The following is a 24,367-nucleotide window of genomic DNA, read 5'->3' as shown; positions in this document are numbered from 1 at the left end:
AGGGTGAAAACGAAGCTTTGCCAATGCTCTAGTGATGAAAAAATTGTTTCGAAAGCAAAATAAACAATAGAAGATGTTGCAGTGAATGAGAAATATGTCACGGTGGCTGAAGTGATCGCCACTTTACAAGGTGAAGAGAAAGACAAAACGAGGCTGCGGCATTCTCTCTGGCTGAAATTGTAGCCCATTCTCTATACTGCCCGCGCCTCAAGCCCTTAGCGTAGTTGCACGAGCGGTGACGTAAAGACCATGATCATGATGAGCGAGAATGATGTCGCGACAACTTCAAGCAAAACAATTCGCGAGACTCAGTGGCTGAAAATGTCCGTGACATGAAGCCGCAACAAACGAGCACCCCATCGGACACTTGCCATGATTTCCCCGGCGAATGGCCATGAGCCATTGATATTTCTAAATGCTCCGAGTATTTTGCAAGTACGCAGGCAGTACGCACGCACCCATAATATTCTAAGTGTGAAAACATGACAGCTTGCCGCGAGCCTTATGAAGCAAGCCCTTTGCATCGCATACACTTGACGCACACATTTATTGTTAGTACTGAAGGCAGGCAGCAAGGTGCTCACTAACGGGGAAAACGTGGCCACTTTCGTGCAGCTTTTCCCATTTATTCATAGTGGCATTGCAGAAGAATGTCTCCCTACGATATCTTGAAATCCGGCTCAAAGAACCAACGTGCCAGCCATAGATGTCAAAGCAATGAGGAGCTGCTGTCTGCTATACGATTCTCAAGGCTGTGCGCCTGCCACACCACAAGTGGCGCTGCGCACGACTTTCAAAGCACCCCCTATAGGTCCCAATCAGAGTGTATAGCATAATTCCCGACCAATGTAAAGCAATTTTCCATGAAAAATGCAGCAAGCATAACAAAGCTGTTCACCACTGACCAAAGCGGTCTTCATTTCAAGTTCGCAGCCAGCCGCCCGCAGTTAACAGCAATCACATGTGGGGAGCATGGGCCAGACAAAGCTTGATTGCATCTGACTTCTGGATGCCAAAAATGACTGAATTGGTAGTGATGCCAACCACCTGTCATATGTGTTCAGCATGAGAGAGGTATACTGTTGCGGCTCAGCATTGGCACTCAGCGTAAACAGTGTACAAGAAAGTTCACTCTATGCAGGTAGGCTACTGCTATTAAAATCTTTTCTTTAGTTCTCAGTTGATTTTGATTAATGTTGTTGCATTTTTACATATTTATGCACCAATTTGAAATACACAGCCAGTATGTACTCGAAAATAGGTGGGGCATGAATATAGGTCGGCCCCTACAGATAGTGTTCAACGAGAAAAAAATATACACTCAAATATAAAGCGACCCATGTTTTTTTTTTTTTTTTCAATTTAGAAACAGAAAAACTGAAACATAGCACACCTTTATTTACATAACTTAGTGCCCTAATCACTGCTGGGGCCGTCATCTTGTCAGATGTGCAAAATGTTGTCATGAGATTCTTCGCAAGCATCCACAGCTTACCAAACGACTTCGTCCTCACTGTTGTCGCTAGCGATAGCTGGGTCGCGTAAAGCATTATACCGCCCGTTGCACGCAAACAGACGGTCCTGCTGCTTTCCCCAACCCCTAATCAACTTCTCATTTACACAGAACTCACGCTGCGCAGCATAATTACTTAAGGGGGTGGACACAGGTCTTGAAAGGCCGAAAATCGCGAAAATCGCAGAAATCGACTTTTTGAAGTTGACATTTTCAGAATCTGCAACTATTTTTGGACTTATCTGATAATTTCTAGCTTCTGGAATGATTATTTCTGCCACAAAATCAATTTATAACACCCCTGTGAGATGAATCTGAGTGCAAATAGACGGTAAAATCCCGCCTTTTCCACGCCAAACCGTTGCGGTTACACACGAGCCATCGAGGTCATCTTGATCTCGATTAAAAGTGTCGTTCTTCATCTTCAATTTCCCGCCACCGCTGGCTCGCCTAAATTTTCAGCAAAAACGCGTCATCAAGAAGTGCCAGCGCACGATTCTATTGGCAGCTTGGGACACGTGACAAAACCTAGGCATCCGATTCATTCGATTCGCCGAGTGGCGTTTCCGGCGTCTGCTTTTTCATCGTGATGCGCACAGGCATGCACCATTTTGTCATGGTGCTGTTGAGTGCCTTCTGCAGTAAAGAAGTTCCGTGCCAGATTAATTTGTGAAGCGGGTGAGGCGATCGTTCATTTGCTGTGAACTTCAGAAAGAGCCCTGCTATGGCTCAGGATAGCGAGGATAACAAACTCACGGCGGTCAATGGCAATCGCCGAGTCACCGATGTGAGCCTAACTTACGTACGAGCCCACCCGTTGTCGACGTTGCTGAAAGCGGCCATGTTTTGGAGCCTCAACAATTACAGGACGGCAAGTAATAAAGCAGAAGTGAAGCTACGAGAGGTAGCAATCTTTGCAGTGACTGAATGGAAGTGCAGTCTTATTGCTAAGCGCACTGATGACGTGGCTCCCCCGTCAGACGAAACAACTTCGTTGGTGTGTGAACTGCGTCACGGGTCATCAGAGTGGAATTTGCCACGCGTCGACAAACAACAGAAAATCAATCTGTTCACGGTGAACTTCCTCGCCGCCCACGTAACGGGGGCTTCTGGCAACAGGTAGAGTGCTTTTAACGACGCATCCGCAAGGATGAACATATTGCGCCGCGGTCTCCACTCGAAAATGTGGCAATCTTACGTGAAAACTAACACTTCGCTACTCTTGCAGCCTTCAAATTGATAAGCGAGTGCACGAGTACGGTTTGGGACATCTACAACTCAATCTGGATAAGCTGGAAAACATCGCTTTATCATACGAAGAATCGCGGATGACGTGCGGACATTTGTCGCACATCAGCGTCAGTACTGTCACCGAACTGATAAGCGGCCAAGTCGGCAGACGAACACACGGTGAGAACTTGCAGCAGAACTTGATAAAAACGACACGCTCATGCTAACAATCAGTCTGATTGCATGCCCGGTGCATATTAACTGACTAAGAGTATGTGTGCCATGATATCTTCCACTCGAAACGGTGGAATAAAAGTTTTCACCGTTTTTTCTCATTTTCTCAGAACACAGATTTGACCACTTTCCCTGTTTGCTTCTGTAAAAACGGACCTAAGGCAGCTAGAACTATAATTCTTTTTGAACGATGTAGTTAAATGTGCACAGAAAGCAACGCTGAGATTCGATTTTTAATATTCAGCTCCAATTTTTTTAATTTTCATTAATTTTTTTTTGCTTTGGTTACATGCATACAGTAAAATTTGTTGTGCTGTAATTCTAGAACTACTTGTTCAATTTTCAATCAGTTTGCAGCGTTGCACTCCTTAGGCTTTCTAGTATCCATATATGTGTTAATAACTATATAATTTTATGTATATGTATTTGCATTGTTTCTGCAAGAAATACAATGTAATTACTAATTATCTCAACAAAATAGTTAACCTGCATAAAATATACCTGGACAGTTAAAGCAAGCTCAAGAAACTGAACAAGGCTGTGCAGTTTCACCTAATTTGGTGAAAAAATAACCCACGTTATCTTTAAGATCCATTTTTCCCCTTCAGTCCTCGGCAGAAAGTTTCATTTGGCACTTGAAATCGCCTGTGTAGCTCTGTTGACCTGACATCGTCGCAACCGTGCAGAAGCAAACGGTTGTGGTGGTTAAGAGAAGAAGGCACCTAATATTTGCAGCCCGGTAGGGAGCATGGCGCAGCACCTAAACGAATGTGAACGATCACCCCGTCACGGCTTTCGTAAGCACGAGGCGGCGAGGCCTCAGGCCAGTGCAAGTGCGGCTGCGCGCCGGAAGGCTGTACCGGAAGCACAGCTAGCAGGCTAGAGACTTCACGATTTATACCTAGGGAAATCGTGGTTTTCATCGCAAACATGGCGGAGCAACTGCATTTGGCGGGGGCTTTGAAAAGGCAGTATGTGACAATTGCATCAATAACTTTTTTTTCTCAATTTGATCAGTGGTTCTCAAATGGGGGTCCGCGAATCCTAGGGGGTCTGGGAAGCCATTTCTATGATCCGCGAAACCATCACTTGCTTTTTTTTTACATTTTTAACACTTTTTTTTCACATATGCAACTCTGTTTAAGTGCGACTGTGCCACGTATTGATGAACTGTCCAAAATGAAGTGATGTGGCAAATTCGTTTCATGTTTTTGGTAGCAATAAAAGGCCCCTGTTTCACACTCCAGTTGTGTTAATTTACCTACATACACCCCCTTTCCCTACACTCCGCAGCAAGGAGTCCCCCATCACTTCCACCAGTCCACAAGGCGTCCCCGACATACCCATGGCTGAGAAAGACTGACTTAGGTAGTCGAAATGGAGGGGGGGGGGGGGGGGGAGGGGTCTTTATTTCAGATTTTATGGCATATAGGGTGCTTATGAAGCAGGAACCGCTAGAAGAACAGCGGGTGCGGGCCAGTTGAACGCCATAAGCTCGGTGCTCTTGGTTAGTTAGATCATGAATATAGGTTGAGATTCTTAAGGTCATGAATATAGGTTGATAGCTCGTTATGAACAACATTTTCAGAAAAAAAAAAAGGTCGACCTATATTCGAATAAATACAGCATATTTATAGCATAATACAGTCTAGTCTCATTACCATGCACTACGAGAATCCAGCAAAATTAATACATTTTATCTGAATCCTGGTTTATCCAAAGTCAATTATATTCCAACTTCGCGCATGGGGAGGAGGGCTGTTGCTGTGTGAAGATCATTTCAATTTCGCTCAGCAGTACAAAGCAGGCTAGTTCTGCCGATAAATTCTGAACGTATTCGACAGTATGGTTACAAAAGACTTCAATCACCAGCAGCAGTTATCACCGAAATTGCAGTGCAAGTTCTAATTAATGAGCGAGTGCCTTTACAGTAGGTGCATGGACGTTTTGCGACGTGGGAGCAACAGCTCTTACACAGCGTCAATGGCTCACCAGACAGTCCAAAATCGGTCTGAAAGTTCAGAACTGAGAAGTACCAAGGCACCTGTCATATTAACATTAGAATTTGACAGTGAAATTCACATGCTTGGAGCACCAAAATGTCTTACTTTCAAAACTGTAATTGTGATGCCGCACTACGTTACTGCAATGAGTGACAAACACATACTATATGGGTTTCATTAATATTTTAGATATTCCATATGCCTTTTGGGGAGCAAGAGATAGTTGCCATGTAAATCAGCATATCATAACAATATAGAATAAGAATTGTATGCAATAAGGCCAGCATGCTTGCTCCACCCCCTTTTGAAAAAAAGTTGAGGGATGTTACACATTTGCTTGCGAGTCAATGTAAAGCTACAATTTTACTAAATGTTCATGTGTGTACACTGCCGAACGAAATGACCAGTAGACCAGCCGCAGCTGCACAGTGTTTAGTAAACTTAGGGTCTCGGAGGTGTGAAAAAAGACTCACGGCTTGGTGTATTCGTGGAAGCCACCGTCATAGTCAAGGTCACGACCCTGGGCCACTTCCTTGTCGTGGACTGAATACTTGCCACCACGGTTACGCTTCACCAGGCACACAAGGATGAGAAGCAGCAGAAGCAGGGCCAATGCACACATCATGCCAATGAACCAAGCTGCACCGGCCACGGCATCGGGACTGCCTGGCGCCCGGATGGCTGTAAACACATGCGTAGGATATCACTACACACAAACCTCTGTATAACAAACATGAATACATAAAAAATGACTATAGTGACGAAGTATATGAAGAACAGTCTTCCATTAGACATAGGGTTAGAAAGTTACATTTACAACACATTTTCAGATAGAACAAACTTATTTCTGGCTAAGATTCAACTTCATTACAATGATCTACGAGTATATACAAGCAAAAACTGAGTTATAAAATGCCTCTGCAGTTCAACAGCTCAGAGGACAATGTGAGATGCTATAAAGATAAGTTGCCTTGATTCAAGAAAAGTTCTGACACGTGGAAGCACATTTCCAGGCATGCACAGAAGAATCTCATTAAATGAAAAATATGTTTCTGTCCTTTCAGGTTCCCTATGTTATGGAACCTGAGGGTGTTCCACTTAACTTTGTTCTATCCTTAACGTAAGTTTCGCTTAATGGGCGGTGAAAGAGCGCGCAGAACTCAAATTCGAAACCAATTGTATTATAAGCAGTTCCATTTAAAGCAGCAATTCCGTTTAAAAGGTTCCCATTCACTGCAAGCTTATGATGGTTGTTACTACTGATCGTCCCTTTCAAAAGTCACTATAAGAATTTTCGTCGGCTTTATTCATTCTTAAAACTCGCTATAAAATTTTTTTGTAAGTTTTCTTGGACTTGTTTCCTTGTGTTGTACTTACAGTAGACTCTCAGTAAACAGAAATCTCTTAAATCGAACTGAAGCTTTCACAGAAAAGCACTTTCGAATATGATTGGTTTCGTACTTGTATTCTCCGTAAACATAACTCCTGTTAAATGGAACACAATTTCCTGGTTCTTTCAGGTTCCGTTTAACGAGAGTACTGTACTACAGTGTAGTGTGCATGCTGTGGGAATTGAGGCTAGCTCGCTGCCTTTGTGCGGGCTTTGCCGCCTTTTCTGCCGTTTTCATGTCCCGACATGTCTGCCCTCCTTTGCTGTCTGCCATGGTGGGTGAGCGGAGTGACGTTTAACTCCCTCACCCGGTAGCGCATGTTGACTGTGGCGCAGCGCGTGGAGGCTCCCGAGAGGTTTTCGCGCGCTGCGTCAGGAGCAGACAGTACTCTCCGGGACTTCAAACGGTGAGCCACGCATTCTTTTCCGTCCGTCGAGTCCCGTCGCTCGGGGCTCATCGGACTTCGCCGACGGCGCCTCGCGCCCGAGGCGAACGCTCACTTTTTGTTGGCCCGCTTTGTACTCACGGCCGAAGGGCAGTACGGTGTCCTAGTGCGTGGCCTAGCTACGCCGACCCGTCTCCCTCCGAAGCCAACGCGAGCGCCTTTGCCCTCACTCGAGCAACCGGCCTTGGTCCCGGTGTCTCCGTGGATCACCTTTACCGCGGAGACGTGCTCGTGGCACCCTGTGTAGTACTTTGTGCCCGTGGTGTGTATAAGCCTATTTGCTTTCCCGCCGCGCCTTTTTGCAACGGGTTGTACTGCGCTTGGTGTTGCCACAATAAAGTGTTGCGACTTTGAGCAGTATCGCGTTCTTGCCACGGCGACGGTTAACGCGTGCCCTGCGGCTCGCTAAGACCGGACCCACGCTGGTGGCCGTACTCCTTCGGGATACGTGTACACCACAATGCTTTGTGCAGTAAAAGCACTTGCTGTTTCTATGTTCTCACTGCATTAAGCCTGCAAATCATTCTTTTTTTCTGCTACTCCATTACGCTTCTTCCCTCTTTAATGCCTTTACACCCTAAATAAATGAACATACAAGTATACATAACAAGTGAACGAATGAATGATGCTCATTTGTAGACATTAAAAGGATGCTCAAAAGACATGTTCATTGATTTACTGATTTTCAAGAATGATTGTTGTCTGCAAGGTTAAAAGCTTGAATGCAACATCTGATTGAGAAGGTTAACAAGTCTCATAGTCAAAATCTTGCCAATGTACACCTACCAAATCCTCGAGTTTCAAATTCACTTATCTGCAAAGGTCTACAAGAGGAACCAAAGCTGCCACTGTAATAGACCGATCTCACCGGATGATCTGCGCGTGCGCCGGTTTCTGACAGCGGCGTTGCCGCCATCTTAGTTGGAGTACTCGGGGCGCTGCTGGGGCGGCTGCTTGTAGCGTGCTTCAAGTATTTTAGTGTTTGGCACGAATCTTCGGTGCATTAGACAGTTCAACGCATGAAAACCTGTGTGCAGACCTCCAGTGCGTGATACTGTATTTCACGTTACAGCGCAAATCATTGTGTTTTAAAAAAAAAAGCAGTCGACAGTGCTTAGATGTGGCCAGGTCATCTTGGCGTGCTGATGCGCTTGCGTCACCTCGCTGAATCCATACTAGTAATTAAAAAACGAGAATGCAGTCCCTGTCGTCATGCGAGCAAAAACACTCTTCAGTGAACGTCGGCCCGCGAGCCCTACAAGTTACAGTATGCAAAAAAGAACTTCCGCAAGCTGCGCAATCCAAACACGGAGCAAGAACAAACTAGTGGGACGAAAAATAAAACAACCTTTTGCCCATCTTTTCTGTCCAAGCACCACTTTTCATGTACACAATGTTGTCAATGCAGGCCTTCGATCACAGTGATGCATTGAGCGGGAATGATTATGGAACCGTGTCCATGCATTGGATGGCAACTGGCCACATTACACTTGAAAAGTTCATAATCATGAAAAAAAAAATCTTGTAAATGGCAAAATATTTCTTACTGCACAGGACATGGATCAGTCAGTAAGAAGCCATGGTGACAATAGCGGCGAAGAAGTAGTAATCCACTGGGCAGCTACATGTTAGGGCCTCAGAGAATCGACAGCTCGGCGCCCATATCATCGATAGGGCTACCACTTTGAAACTGCAGTACGCCTATGCTCCTATAGAAAGCTAAGCTTTGCTTCCGCTGTTGGCGCTTTACATCACATTCATAATATCACGTTTTGAAAGGAGTGGGCTCATTCCGGCAGCGGCATTGGCTACGATGCTGGCATGGCAGATTTTTCGCCATGCATTGCATGGCGTGCAGCTGTGTACATATACAGCATGCACTTATAAGCGTCGTTAGTGTCACAGCTCTCATTCAAGCAATAACCTTCACTGTCATCATCGATTTGGTGAGAAGCCCGTTTAAGTGATCTCTGTGTGGCCCTGAAAACATGTATTCAATTTGCCACCACTGACGATGATCACCTGGACAAGGAATTGAGCACGCGTTGCATGAAATTTTGCAGTCACTGATCGGCTCAACGGCGATTCAGAAAGCTTGTTATGATGCAATATTACTTGGACAGGCTTCAGCGCAATTTAGACGAAGACCACAAAAGACACACAGAACACAGACGGGTGGTGTTCTCATATGTCTCCTACGGTCTTCGTCTAAATTGCGCTGAAGCCTATCCAATTATGCACCAACTCGCCCAAGTGAAAGTGCTTTTGGCAATATTACTGTTATTTTCAGCACTGCTAAACTACCATGCGTTATGTTATGCACATTGAACTCATGAGCACTTTGAACTACACGCTGAAAGGGCGCGATATTTGCCGCTCCGTCGGACTTCGGTGATTGTCGAGTTTGATATCCTTTAAAGAAGCGGGAAATATCAGTCCTTTTGCTACAGGCTGCTTTTATAGCATTTCAGCACACAGCACAAGCACCTAACCATCATGATTCATCTAAATACGGCTGCCAAAGCTCGTTGACGCAGCTCGCCGATATACCCAAATGTACTGAGTACTCCAAGTACCGGCATGCACTGCGGCAGCGGTGGCAGAGTGAAAGTCACAGTGAGATCGGTCTATTACAACTTCTGCAACTGTACACCCAACAAGTCTATCAATTTAAATTTTCCTAATTCGCAAAGGTCTCGAATCAGAACTGCAACTGTAATGCAGCTGTAACATCAACTTTTATGACTGTACAACAACCAAGACCTTCAGTTTAAACTTCCTTTGATTGAAACTAAAGCTACAACTTTACACCCATGAACTCCTTGGAACTGAAACTGCATTTGAAACTTGTGCAAAACGTGCCCCTACCAAGTCCTCCAGTCTCGACTTCCTCGGTTCGCGAAGGTCGTTGGTGTTTCCCATCAACGGCAATGACGCGCATCTCGTACAGGGCGCCTGTCTCCAGGCCCTTGACCAGGATGTTGTCCTCGTTCTTCTCCACCATGGTGGTCTCCCACGTCTCGTCACCCTTTCGTCGGTACTGAACATAGAAGTGGCTGCCCGGGTGGCCCGCCATGGCTGGTAACCATGTCACCTGCATGCAACGTTCAGTAAAGCACTGTTATGGCCCAGTTGGTATATGATTGTCAACTCTGCACATGCCTATGTGCCCAAGCTTCATCGCTAAGCAATTCAAAATAGAATTCTTCAATGATGCGTGCTGGCACTTGCAATGAGGCATGCTGTGCACACCCTTTCAGACAAACTGTCTTACCGCTGTGTTATATATATTTTTTTCTTCATGCTCACGCTTTCACTCCTTCCCTTGTTTCCCGCTCCCATTTTATTGAGTACAACCTCAGGTGGCGCCTCAAGAAAGATTGAGCAATTGTTAAGTTTTTACCCACCCGTTCTTGTGCTTTACATGCCTTCCATGAGTGTTTCATTGTGTTACCTATGCAGTGCAGTTTCACAACACTTGTTCAGCATAACATTTGCTTACTTAACATAAAATATCTGGCCACTGAAGTGACTAGCATGTAAACACTACTATACAAATCCTGTTCAGACTGAATGCGTGTCAAAACATTAAAAATCATGGGGCACTACAACACAGCCTGGTGACACAAAAGACTTGCTTTTCCTGAGCTTGACTATTTCAAGTCTCTTGCCATGTCACGGCTTTCAAAATATTCGGGGCATAAACAACTAAACATGCTTTCTGATGCAAGTGTGGTCCTTGTCGAAAAGGATTGAATTCCTACTGCAACTGCAATTAAGAGACCAGGAGACTAGTCTGATGAAGCAACTATTTAAACGTGCGGATGTGCATTCATAGCACCGATTTGGCAAGAATCTAACAGCGGCACCCTTCGCTATCATGTGCACACTGATGTGTTTCCCATTTCGTACCTGGCCAATAGGTGCTCTACTACACAGGCTTATCTGTTCTGCCTTGTGAACTTTATAAGGGAGTACAAGAGCACAATGATCCAACTGTGGCAAGCGGCAAAAAAAAAAAAAAAACATGCATCACAAGGCTGTCTATCTTGCTGCATGCCACCAAACCAGATTACCTAATAGCTAACCATTAAATGAAACCTTTAAATGAGTACCAACTCGCCCAGCAAGCCACTACTGAAGTTCAACACCGTCATAAAGAAGTATCCTTACAGTACTGATTACTATAAACATAGTAAGCCAATGACTCAAAGTACACTGTTCAAAAGTGGTTTCAGTATGTCTGAAGTATGCATTACATGCTGTAGGCATCGGCATGCCTTCAAATAAAATAAGATTTGCCATAGTTGCATGTCATTGTTGAAACAAATGATGCTCAGCAAAGCTTCAACGTGGGCTAGTTGGTACGACACTCTAATGTAGTTTGCACTGAGTGAAAAGCATGAAGGACTACGGACAACAGGAGCGAGACATGTATACTTCTCCTGTTCTCATACGTGTTGTTTCTTTGTTCTTAGTCCTTCAAGCCTTTCACTCTATGCAACTGCATTATAACCAATGACACTACAAATATGAAGGGACACATAACAACCTGCGAGCATGGACTTTACCTGCACAGCTGCATGTCCATCGCGGTCCGGTAAGTAGGCCCAGGTAAAGTCTGGCATGTCAGGGACACGCTCGGACTCATCAGCCGTCTCCAGCTCAATGAAATTGGGATCACCTTGGCCTTGCGCAGTAGCTGCATGGATGGTAATACGGTACTTCGTGCGTGGTTTAAGTCCCGCCAGTTTGGCACGCGATTCCAGGGGGTCGCGCACGGGCGGCTGGCGCTCCATCTTGGGACCAAGCTGGGTGCCCCGAACTTCTTCATAATAGATGTGGTAGCCCGTCAATACACCATTGGTTTCCAGAGGGCGCTTCCAAAGCAAGTAGATGCCCGTCGAGCCCATGGGGATGCCCTCGAATGAAGCGACGGGTCCCGGAACACCCTCGGGTGTTGAGAACTCTATGCTATCCGACGGGGGACCATTGTACATGTCGTTGAACACCAGAACGTGGACGAGATTGCGCGAGAACGGCCGGAACAGACTGACCGTGGCAGTCGTCACGTTTGCCGGCACCACCACCTCCCGCAGCTTCTCCTCGCCTTCGTCAGGAGTCCAGGTCTGGATCTTGTAGCCACGGAAGTGGCCTCGCACTGACTCGGGGCTGACCGGACTCCAAGTGAAGTTCGCTGTGCGGGCATCAACAACATTGGCCAGCTTAAAGTCCTGAGGCGCAGCTAATGGCACGTTCTCTCCTGAGTACCCGATCACTTCGGTGGCTGCCGTGTGTGCCTGGCCGCGCCGGTTGTGGGCCTCGACCTTGATGCGGTACGGCTTGAACGTGGGCTGTCCATACTCGACATGGCGGTTTAGCTTCCAGTCCTCAATAATCCGAGAGCTCCACGTGGCGTCGGGTATGTCATCGCGCTTCCAAAGCACCTTGTAGAAGAAGCCAGGCGCATTGTGCTCTATAGGGGGCATGGGTGTCCAAGTGATGAGCAGGTTATCGAAGCGGTCCCCCCGACCCATGACACGGTCCGGATTCTTGTGTGGCACGTCTTCAGGAGTCGTGCACCTCGACGATGCCCCTGAGGGCAGCGAGGGCCCGATCTTGTTGCGAGCCACCACCCGAAACGTGTAGTTTGCCCAGGGACTCATGGACACCTTGAACTTGGTGTCGGGGGCAGGTATGTTCACGAAGGCATCTTCCCAAGTATCTGGACTGAAGGAGGTGTTATATTGGATGGAGTAGGACAAGATTGGAGCTCGCCGATCTCCCGTTGGCTTCCACTCCACGAGAGCCATGAGACCGTCGCAGTCGATCCTGACCATCTGTGGTGGATTGGGCACGTCTGAAAGAAATGGTAAGAAAGCACAACGCCGTCAGCCTTTGTCAGAAACTCTCGTTAAAAGGCACCTCAAGGGGCCAGGATTCCTTTTACCAAGAGATTATTGCTGGTGCACAATTTAAGTATAACACCAATCATACTCAATTTAGCTTTTCACTTTCAGCAGTTTCATGCAACAAATTTCAATTTACTGAGAATCTACAGTATGCTACAGGGAAACCAATAAAAAAAAGTTAAATGTCAACACTGCGTATGGACTAACTTGTCAAGAAACATAAGCAAGTCACATGCGTCATGCAGGGAAGTGACTGAAACCAAAGATGGAGCAAAGTTATGAATATTTTTGTGTGTTATGTGTATGAATATGCCCGAGAGAAAATGGAAGGATGTCACAAGGGTTGTATGCACGCAAGGGCTCATGTCATCCATTAGCTAAAAAGGCACTTTATGACAGCTCCAGTCACAAACCTATGCACAGAACTGTTACTCCATTGATACAGTACACAACATGTGAATGATGCTGGATCGTAACCAACTTATGGTGAGTCATCGTTCCTTCCTGCTCTGTGAATGTACTGCTATAAATTAATTGGCACTTGTAACTGTCTTACACTTATTTCTATTGGCTTCAGTGACTGCTAAGTTTGATTATAGCCATTGATTATTCACTGCTGTGCCCGATTATTATAATAATAAACTGTGGCCACACAGGAAAAGTCACCGACGTGGCCACTGTTAGGAGCATTAGGCCTCTACCTTTCTGTGAACTTCTCATTTTCACAATTGTTTCGAAAAAAATAAGGCTAAAAGACCACATTTTTGGCATGAGCATAGCACCTGAAGGGTGGCAAACAGATCTGAAAACAATTTGTTTTGATAGGTTGTTTGCTTTAATACACTTTCTTCTCTGACAGTCTCTTTCCAATTCACAGTAGAGTTTTATTACATTGGACTCCTTTCACTTCATATCTGAAACAATTTGCTTTGATAGGTTATTAGCTTTATTACACTTTCTTCTCTGACAGTACCTTTCCAGTTCACAGTACAGTTTTATTTCATTGCACTCCTGTCACTTCAACACCATAATTTAAAAGGTTGTTGCATTTTACTTACTTTTAAGCCCTTATACAACTGCCTTAAACTATTGCTGATTGGACACTATATCATGTATTAATGCTCTTTGCCTATCCCTATCTAACCCATGACGCATAAAGCACCATGCACGTAGTGTTTAAGTTCACTTGCGCCAAGAAAACATTTTAATTCTGCACACCCCAAAAAAAAAGTTGGGGGGAGGCGGGGAGAATTGAACAGGTCAGTTACTTTAGCACACACAAAAAATCCAACGTTGTTGAACAGGATTTATGTTAAAAGCTTGTTCATTTGAATTTCATGCCTCCAGAAAAAATGTCCCAATCAGTGGAATGCCAAATCATCGGAAGTATCAAGAAAACACTAAACAATAAACCAATAAACCTTTATTTTTCTGAAGAACACATAAATCCTGCACTTACTTTGCACGGAAGTGTAAAAGCTGCAATTATCATTATCCAGCAATTTCGTTTTAATGCAACACAGCATTAGACCTCGTGTTTAATTAGGCCTAAAAATGATTTGCACACCTCCCTTATTATGTACCGCCGCCACCACCAGAGCGCAAATGTAAAGATCTCTCGCAAGTAAAATGTTCGGCACATTATAGTCTATCACAATGTGGGAAGTGAGTTTTACGCCCTTCTATCGACCGCAGTTGACAGCTCTTCATCCTGAACAGCCTTGCCTGAGCTTTGAGGGGAGATGGATAGCAAAGACAGGTGTAAAGCAAACTCCACAAAAATTTTCAAGTAGCTTGAATGTAGATTTTACAAGATTTTTTGTGAATTAGGCAAGAAACCGCAAAGCCATTCTAAAAATATCAAAAAAATATATCATTTTACTATTTTTATTTTCTCAAAGAACGACAGGAAGTTTAGGACTTTTTTCTTAAAGAAAAGCTTTAGTAAGAAATTTAATTCTGGTGTCCACAACATTATTTCGCTTCAGTATGGGCACATGTTATCCAGAAAGAGGTCACAAAGGTTTGCACTGAATAGCTGGTGTGGTTACAGAGAAAATGTTTCTTTCTTAGCAAAAAGAAGTGTTTTGAGATAACGCCACTTATAGTTCGAGTTGCCTCGGTGCAGACATGGGCGCATTTGGAGCCGTTCTTATATGCTTTCCACTGCACGCAAAAACGCGTCACTTCCTGGAAGCACTTGCCAGTAATGCTAGATTACCGTGCTACGAAAAGTCGAAAATCGCATTTTCAGTTAATTTTGCCCTCCATCCCCCTTTCAAAGTGACATTGCAAGTGCATCGCTTTAAGTTAAAATGCAGGTGCTGAGGACAGCATCTGTATGAGAATTAAATGGTGGTCAGTAACCTATGGAGATAGCGATGCTGACAGCATCGCCCCACTTTGGTTGTCAGAGAAAGCCACTTTTGCTCTTTTGCGTCACAAGTCTGTAGCGCTTTGCAGTTGGCGTGCCCAGAGAGCCCTCCGAAATAACTGGGTTGCAACCAAATTTGATTGAACAGGAGTTTGATGCCATTAAGCAATGCATATCCTGAGAAAACAGCCAAATTATCCGATTTGCCAAATTTACAAGGGGTGAAATAATGAGCCTTTACTGTACAATTTTACAACAGAAGATATTTATTAATGTTACTAATTTAAAGGTTAATTGAGAAATATTTCTTAATTACCCAGACAAGCTGACACGTATATCAGCAAAGATGAAATATTCCGATGTTTCCGAAGAAGTGCTACAACCTTAGTAAAGCAAATGTCGGACTAGAAGTGCTCAATAAAAAGTTAGTTTGTTAATTACCCAGCTTGGCATACCGGAAAAAAATATGATGTGCTGCATATGGCTCAGAACAATATTGAGCCTAAGCAACACGCGCAGAGCATGTTTTGTTTTTTTTTATGTTTGGTGCAAGTTAGCTGAAGCACTCTGGATAAATCACCATCATTCTGACAGTAGCCACAATAATTCCACCACATATAAGTGATGCCTACACTAATCCCGATAAGAAAGGGAAGTCGACAACTACTTGTTTGAAGCTGAAACCAAAATTTTGCTGTCAGGGATCCTTTAACAATTCAACCACCTTGCTAGATTCCACAGAAGCGGTATGTAACAGTCAGTATTCCTGATTATTACACCATTTTTAAGTCCTCCAGCATGCGGGAAAAGTGGACACTCACCCTGGACGGTGAGGGTAGCCTGCGCACGATCGCTGTCGAGCTCAGTGCGTGCAACGCAAGTGTAGATGCCAGAGTCGAGTTCGATGGTGCGCGTGATGGTGAGCGAGTTGTCACCCGCCTGCACCATACGCGCGTCTGCTTCCGGATCCACGGGCTGGCCATTGAAAAGCCACTCGATCTTGAGCTCCAAGCTTGGATCTGCTTCTGCATTGCACCGGAAGGTTGCACTCTTGTCTGCTGCCACCTGCACGAAAGAATGAGATGCACTCATACACAAACAGGAGGAAGCGTGGGAGGCGAAAACTGAGAGATGTCGGTAGCCACCTTGACGTAGAGCTTATAGCAAGGGAAGCTACATACTAAAACATAACTCAGAGGATAAAAAAAAGGTATGCGAACAGCAGCGCAACCACAAACTGCAACACGCTCCCACCTGTCTTTTGAGAAATTGGAACTGAACTTTGATTTCTAGATTATTCAAAAGCTGTGCAGGCGACCATCCTATAACTTATGTTGATAACTTCCACTTCAAACTCGCAAGCTAGTGAAAACAACAGTTGGCACTGTTATACGCTAGAGCGAGCAAAAAGAAAGACAAAAACAACGTAACAATACTTCCTAATGGTCTTACGGTTGGCTATTATGAAGGAGATGGTTGTTCAAGTAAAGGAAAGGATAAAATGCAACTAAGCGATATTTAAATGCACAATCTCCATGTGGCAACTAAGGTCCACTTCCACGGTGTGGCCAGTGACAGACGAACTAACAATATGGGGTATTCAAATTAAACCCCACTCAACGTGACAGGTAATCTACAGGTAATATGGAGTTTCATTGACCTTGTACCTACAGAACAGCTAAGAAAGTTTCAACAGGAGCCACCTGAAGTCCTGGTGATAGACGTGGGACACTCCATACTATTCGTTTGGCATCATTCAGGCATGAAAAGACCATAAGCTGGCCATGCAGCTTTTACAATATCCCCTAAAATGGTCTCAAGAAATACTCAACAATATTCCCGTAAGTTAGGTGCCTTCACAACAGATTGAGAGTACCTTTTCAGTAAAAGCTCCCATATAGGCTGCCAAATGCATCTGTCATGTCTAGCTATCTCTTACCATGCAAAGGAACAGACGTATTTTCTGTGATTCCATTTCAATAAAACTGTAGAAAAAATAATGGTCTCCACAAGAAATATTCATATACAGCTATTTCCCAGCAACTTAACCTGCTCGACGCCACAACATTTCCTAATCCCACCATCTAATGGTCTAAACTGCCATCTGTAGGCTTGTGCGAATATTCGAAATTTTTGAATATTCGAACAATAATACAGTACTCGAATTACAATCAAATCAAATTTAAGTTATTGAAACTTCAAAGTATGAAACAAATTGATAGATGTATATTAGTCCACATGTAACCCCTGTAAAGGTGGCTGCAGTGAAAGAGTGCTAAGCTGTGAAACCACCTAACAAAGCGTCTGTTACTCCACATTTAACTTTCTGCAAAAGTCATTTCCCTACAGCGACATGATGCTAAGCCGTGAAAACATATTGTCGGCCTCGGCGCCATCCTTGTCCAATGGCAAAATGGTCAAGAGAAAGTATTAGCCTATGCCAGCCGCAAACTATCAAAAGCTGGGGCTAACTACTCTGCAACTGAAAAAGAGTGCCTCGCAGTCATCTGGGCAATAAACAAGTTTCGACCATACCTTTATGGTAGACCGTTCAGAGCTGTCAGTGACCACCATGCTCTATGCTGGCTGGCAAATCTCAAGGACCCGTCAGGTCGACTAGCAAGATGGAGCCTCAGGCTGCAGGAGTATGACATTACGGTCGTGTACAAATCTGGAAGGAAACACAGTGATGCCGACTGCCTGTCACGCTCTCCCGTCGATCCAAGTGTACCTGAAGAGGAAGACTTCCCGTTTCTAGGCGTTGTCGACGCATCCGAAATCGCTCAACTACAACAAGATGACCCGGATTTGGTGGCGCTTATACAACACCTGCAGGGTCTCGACGTTCAAGTCCCTCGCATATTCTCCAGAGGGCTCTCCGCGTTCTGCCTTCGAGGAAGTGTCCTTTACAGGAGGAACTTCGAACCTAATGGTGAAACGTTTTTACTAGTCGTGCCCACAGCCATGCGAGAGGAAATTCTGCACGCTTGCCACGACGAGCTGGACACATGGGTGTGAGCCGAACATTCGCCAGGATTCGCCTGAAATACTATTGGCCTAAGTTGCTTGCATCAGTGCAGCACTACGTGAAAACTTGTCGTCAATGTCAACGGCGCAAAACTCCACCCGTAAAACCAGCCGGCCTTCTCCAGCCAATAGACCCTCCAGATGCCCCATTCCAACAAGTCGGCATGGACTTCCTAGGACCTTTCCCGACATCGTGTGCAGGCAAGAAATGGATAGTCGTAGCCACAAACTATCTGACCCGTTATGCTGAGACTGACTCTCTGTACAGTGCGACAGCTGCCGAAGTCGCCAAGTTCTTTGTGAACAACATAGTGCTCAGACATGGCGCGCCCATCGTCGTTATTACGGATCGGGGCACCACATTAACGGCAGACCTAATGCAATGCCTGATGCGCATGACAAATACCGATCACAGAAGAACAACGGCGTATCACCCTCAGTCAAATGGCTTAACCGAACGCCTCAACCGAACTCTGACCGACATGCTATCAATGTATGTCGATGTTGAACATAAACAGTGGGATAAAATATTACCCTACGTAACATTCGCATATAATACAGCCGTTCAAGAAACAACCCACGTAGCTCCTTTCGAACTAGTAGTCCGCCGAAGAGTGACCACCCCGCTGGATGCCATGTTACCACTACAGGACGAAAGCAGCTATCCACCTAACTTAGATGACTTCCTGCAAAGAGCCGAAGAAGCACGGCAAATGGCAAGATACCCAATACGCCACCAACAGCACGTCGATTCTAGTCGGTACAACAAGCGAAGCAGTGACGCACTTTATCATCCCGGTGACAAAGTGTGGATATGGATACCAGTGCGCCGCCGCGGACTCTCTGAAAAGCTTCTTTGCCGATACTTCGGCCCTTATGAAGTACTCAACCGTATCAGCAACGTCACTTACGAAGTCAGAACCGCTGGACACGTGACTTCAAGACGCCGCAATCCCACGGAAGTGGTACACGTAGTACGCATGAAACCCTATCATGACAGATCGTCGAAAAACGAGTGAGAGTGCGCATGTATCTTTTCACTGTTTTAAGCATCGGGACGATGCGTCTGAGGAAGGGGATAATGCCGCGACAGGTTAACCACGTTCAAGTAGCTCGCCGCAATCATCGTGGCAAGAGCACAAGCAAGACCCGGCTGGCATGCGCCACGCGTTCGTGCGCTCCGGCAACGAGGAAGAGGAAGATAGCTGTATCTGTGCCACTCGGCTACTCGGACTTGAACACCCCAGTCTTTAGAATCGTGGGCACAAGTTCGCCCTAATAAATACGCTTGTTTTTTAACCTGTCTGCCTCAGCATCGCTACAGTATGTTCAGAGGAATTCGCACTGGCACGAAGCTCCACTTCAAGGTTAAAGGAAGATATTACCTTCACACAGGCTTATTTTTAAGTTCAAAAGCTCGCTGTATGAACTTACAAGCTCTAGGTATGGCAAGTCTTAAAATGTAACATACTTTACAAGTTATCACATGCATTCTACCGAAAGTCAAATCCTGCTACTATTCAAAGTTGTTCCCACTTTCTCTGAAATAAAAAGAATGACATTTGCATCGGCCTTGTTTCAATTTTAAAAAATACTGTGCAGGTTAGTTAGGTCATGATAAATATGTCCATTTTTCTTTTTATGTAATATGTATTATTCAAATTCGGTTCGGAATTATTCCACCAAAACTACTATTCGCTTGGAATTCACTTCAAACATAGAATTCCCTATTCGCACAAGCCTAGCCCATCTGCAATTCATAGAACATGATTTCTCAGCCACAATGCACGGCCAATTGCCTGCTCTCATATTTCGTGATACAAGCTTTACGAGTAGCTCAGTTACCTCGTAATTCTCAGGTGGCTGTGTGATAAGCGTTTTGCCTTTGACCTCTAGTGACCCAGATGCTGAAGCGTCACCGAATTTGTTGCTGGCGTAGCAGGTATATTCGCCCTGGTCGGTGACTAGTAGGTCGTCAATCTGTAAGTCGCCCGAGTCAAGGACACGATATCGCCCTCCGGTCAGCTCTTGTGCTTCCTTCATCCACTTCACTTCGGGTCGTGGGGCCCCAAAGACGCGGCATCGCAGCGTCACCCTCGATGTTACCACGGCCAGCGTCAGCTGTTCGGGTGCTTCTGTGATGGTCGGCGGAAGCGCTGCAAGGAGAATTGAGGATTAGAGCTTACCATATGAATGACAAGCACAAAAACCAAACGAAAGAAAGGAATTTTTTTAAGAGGTTGTTTATGTGTCCACTACGACCTAATCACTCAAACAGACAATGTGGCCAGGGAAAGAATACAGGTTGTTAAAGTCTTCACTGTAATAAACCAATTGTGACGTATATAGACACAAGAAGTTGATGAAAATCATCATTTCTGTCAGTTGTATCTCAAGCCGCACGTAATTTGAAGGTTTTGGGTGAAGATTCTATCGATGAAGAGGGTGATTTTGAACCTACCTCCATTCATTTCAATATCCGTCACGACTGGCACACTACAGTAAGAGAACTAATGTTCTCTATGCTTTCTCTGGCCTAATTGTGTGCTTGATTCATTTGATTCCGTCTGACCGTGTCAGACTGTGTCATGGTTGACCGTGTCAGAATTCAGGCTTGCCATTTTATTGCGTGTTCAATAGCAGCCAAAAACTACAGACTGGAGGCTACTTGCAAGAAATGCATGTGAATAGCCTCTGCCATAATTACAACAAACTGTTGGACTGTAGAAAAATACAAGATAAAGATGCCACAGATACTGAGCAAGCTCCCCAAGAAATTATGCACTGTAGACTCAAGGTGACATGCCACCAAGATATAGCAAAAGCATGCTGTTCTTTATACAATAAACATACTTCGTTTCAAATTCACGCTTGTCCAGTAATACAGTTTCTTTGTCTATGCCCCATTTCGTGTTACTTTACTGAAACATGACACTACTTCCACACAGCTATGAAATTTTAGCTACCAAAGATGTTTTAAATTATTTTTATATTGGTCGCATATATAAACAATAAAAAAAAAAAACATCAGCAGACTAAAATGCTTTTCTATTGCTAGTAACATGCCCATGCAATTCTTCAAGTCTGTTGTTTGAAAAGCACAAATTCTTCGCATCAACCAAACATGACAAAAACCGCAATGTCTCTTTTAAATGTGACTGTGAATGTGCAGGATACGCCGACAGCAGAACAGTGCGAAACAGGCTTCCACTCAAGCACCATAGCGGAGCTGCAGATAGGTTGAAAGAATGAAGTTTAGGGACGAGATAACCTATTCTTTTCCAAACTAGTGAGAATCAGAGACAGGCACAAAGGTATGCTATGGTATTTGAAAGAAATCAAACTCTAAATGAAGCTGGTTCACAGGTACTGTTTACAGCTGGAGCTTACGCGACAACCGACTAATTTGTTTTAGACACACGAAACACTGCAGGTTTCTTCACCAGACAAAGGGCTCATCAAGTGCACTGCAGGCAGATAGTTGCTCTCAAAAGTTGAATAAGATATAAGTGTACGGTCAGTAAAAAAAAATCCACATATATCTTAGCAAACCAGTGGCAGCAAAGCATTCATCTGCCCCACCACCTAAGATACACAGCCATGTCAGCCTCAGAGGTGTCATAGCTCCAAGCACGTTGTGCACGAACTTACTACAAGACGGAAATGCTGAGGAAAAATAAGATTGATTACCACACAGCAAAACTATTTCACCTATGCATGTCAAGGCAATAACAACACTGACTCAGATAAATTTTTTGTCAACAGAAGATGGCTTGCTTCTCTCAACAAAATAGCAAAAGGAAACAAGGAAGCGTGCAGGCACTTACCCAGCACATTCAGATAGAAGTCCCGGAAGGCATATCCGTGAGGATTGGAGGCGTTGCACTGGTAGACGGCTGTGTCTCGCTTGGTAAGTGCCTCGATGGTAAGCAGGGTACCTTCAACCTTGCGGCGGGGATTTGGCTCGGCCTTCTCAACAGGCACACCATTCACGAACCACTGCAGCTTAGGCTCGGGTATGCCTGTAGCCGCACACTCAAAGCTGACGCTTTCTTCTTCCGCGGCGTTGGTGTTGTCCGGCACACGCAGCCAGTAAGGCGCTGCCTCCACTTTGACATGCATTGCATGTGTCTGGGCCACGCCCACCCCGTTGTTGGCTTGGCACTCATACGTGCCCTCGTCTTCAAAGCTCACAGAACGGATTTCCAATGTCTTTCCATAGTTGGAGTAGGTGAAGCGTCGTGATGTGGGATTAGAGCCCCGCTTGGACCACGAGATCTGGGGCAACGGCGTGCCACCATAGACGCAGTACAGCTTCAGCTCATGGCCCCTAAGTGCGACAAGGTTTGGTGGCGACAGGTATTGCTTCACAGGAGCATGCTCGGCCTTTCCAGCGCTTGACGTTGGCTCAACTTTCAGCTGAATCTTGTTGCCAATCTTGTACTCTCGCCTGAACACCGATGTGGCACTGCACGTGTACACGGCATCGGAAAGAGCGTCACCCAGTTCGACGCGCGAGAAATGAAGGTCACCCTCGGGATCAGCAGTGATCCGCGATGAGTTGACATTGCGGAGTGCACCGCTCGAGTACTGTATGAGCCAGAAGATGTTCGGGCGCGGGTAACCGGTGGGAGGGTTACAGTCGAGCGACAGAGGGTCGCCCTCCACCACGTAGACTTCCTTCGTGGTCTCCTCTGCAAAGTTGTTCAGTTCAGCCTTGCGCAGGAACACGGCGTTGGACACGGACGTGCCGTGGAGGTTGGTTGCGCGGCACTGGTACAGTCCTTCGTCTACGTCGTCCGGTTTGGTGAAGACGAGCGTGCCGCGGCGAGGCTGCTGCGAGATTCGCTTGTCATACGAGACGTAGTCAAACTCTTTGTTGTTCTTGGTCCACTCGTAGGTGGGTTCTGGGTGGCCCTGAGCTTCGCACTCGAGCAGGAACGGCTTGTCCAGCTCGTCCTGAGACTGTGACACCTGGTAGAGTTGCTCATGCTTGGGCTGTTTCACCATCGTAGGAGGTGAGGGCACCACCGCACCCGCCACCACTGCACCTAGCAGCAGCAGCAGTGCTGGTACATGTGCCATCCCTGAGTGAGAAATCCACAGTGTCAGAAAGAAACTCAAAAGTGAAAATTTTATGCTCATGAATGTAACAATATTGGTTTTTCATCTGATTGTGCAAAGCACCGGTAGTGGGCACGAAGGGTAACCAGAATCCGGAGTTCCTTAACATGCACCCCAAAATACGGCTCACAAGTGTTTTCGGACTTACAGGGACACAACTTAGAAAAACTGTTTTCCTCATGTTAGTAGATTATTGTTTCACAATTCCAAAATCATCACACTTACCACAAGATAGTATGCTGTGAGCGAGAAAAGACGAAAAAGAAAAATGCTGGTAATGGCAGCACTTTAAAATTTCAACACTAAATGCCGTGACAGAAATTTTGACTGCATCTACTTGGTCCCACGTAGTAGGTAAAAATCTGAGGAGGCCACACATATGCATGGTGTTGCTTTTAATACATTGCAAAACCAAAACTGCTAGCAATAATTTGATTTTTCAGCTGAAGCACTACTAAAGGACACGAGCTGCTTCAGGCATTAGCTCAAATTTCTTGACACATCTGCTTGCTGGAGGCATATGTATATCAAGCAGCATGAGACAAGTGTTAATTATAATGACACAATGCTTGAAGCAACAGATACTGTTAGAGTGAGCAGCAAACACATTAAAGTGAAATACCTCTTCACATAAAAAAAAAAATGAAGCATGAAGAAAAACAAACATTTTCAACCACAACAAACATGAAACACATCAAATGAGGACGTTGAGACCAAAGCTGGCCTACGTTATTACAGTATACTGCCACTATGAGCAATCAGTGCACTCCCTTGTACTTGCATGTAAAAAGGCATTTGGATGTGATGCCCTAGAGAAAGATTGGACTCGTAGAAACAGATTTCTTTAGAAACGAGATTAATACTGTTGTCACTCGGTGCACTGGAGTGCTATTAAGCTCGATCGGGATAAAATTTCTCAACAGCATTTGACCATTTTCTGTAGCTTGCATAAAGCAGCCAGTCACAGTGATAGAATTATATCTGGATGAGGCCCGGTCGATATTAAAGTCACTGGGTAACACTGGTGTAACAGATATTCCAGTTCCGTGTTACAGTACAGGGCGTTCCGTTAACTCAGAAGCGAGTCCAGCCATCACTGCGCATTCAGAAGAGG

The 24,367-nt window shown here is 45.2% G+C and overlaps 1 protein-coding gene across 2 annotated transcripts in view; it reads right to left on the bottom strand.

The window, feature by feature from the left end:
• The window catches only part of Nrg (Neuroglian), a 43,252-nt gene that overhangs the window by 5,297 nt on the left and 13,588 nt on the right, over nt 1-24,367 (bottom strand). For both annotated transcript variants that reach the window (XM_075873062.1, XM_075873061.1), the window contains exons 2-7: nt 21,957-23,216; nt 19,975-20,285; nt 15,924-16,167; nt 11,388-12,676; nt 9,685-9,910; nt 5,454-5,661 (exon numbers count right to left, since the gene is read on the bottom strand). In XM_075873062.1, the coding sequence (XP_075729177.1) occupies nt 5,454-5,661; nt 9,685-9,910; nt 11,388-12,676; nt 15,924-16,167; nt 19,975-20,285; nt 21,957-23,216 (3,538 nt within the window). The remainder of the gene's footprint in view (nt 1-5,453; nt 5,662-9,684; nt 9,911-11,387; nt 12,677-15,923; nt 16,168-19,974; nt 20,286-21,956; nt 23,217-24,367) is intronic.

The sequence above is a fragment of the Rhipicephalus microplus genome, chromosome 9 (genome assembly GCF_043290135.1).
Source record: "Rhipicephalus microplus isolate Deutch F79 chromosome 9, USDA_Rmic, whole genome shotgun sequence".
NCBI classification, from domain to species: domain Eukaryota; kingdom Metazoa; phylum Arthropoda; class Arachnida; order Ixodida; family Ixodidae; genus Rhipicephalus; species Rhipicephalus microplus.
The sequence above is the reverse complement of the archived record's forward strand: the minus strand, read 5'-3'. Positions and strand labels throughout refer to the sequence as shown.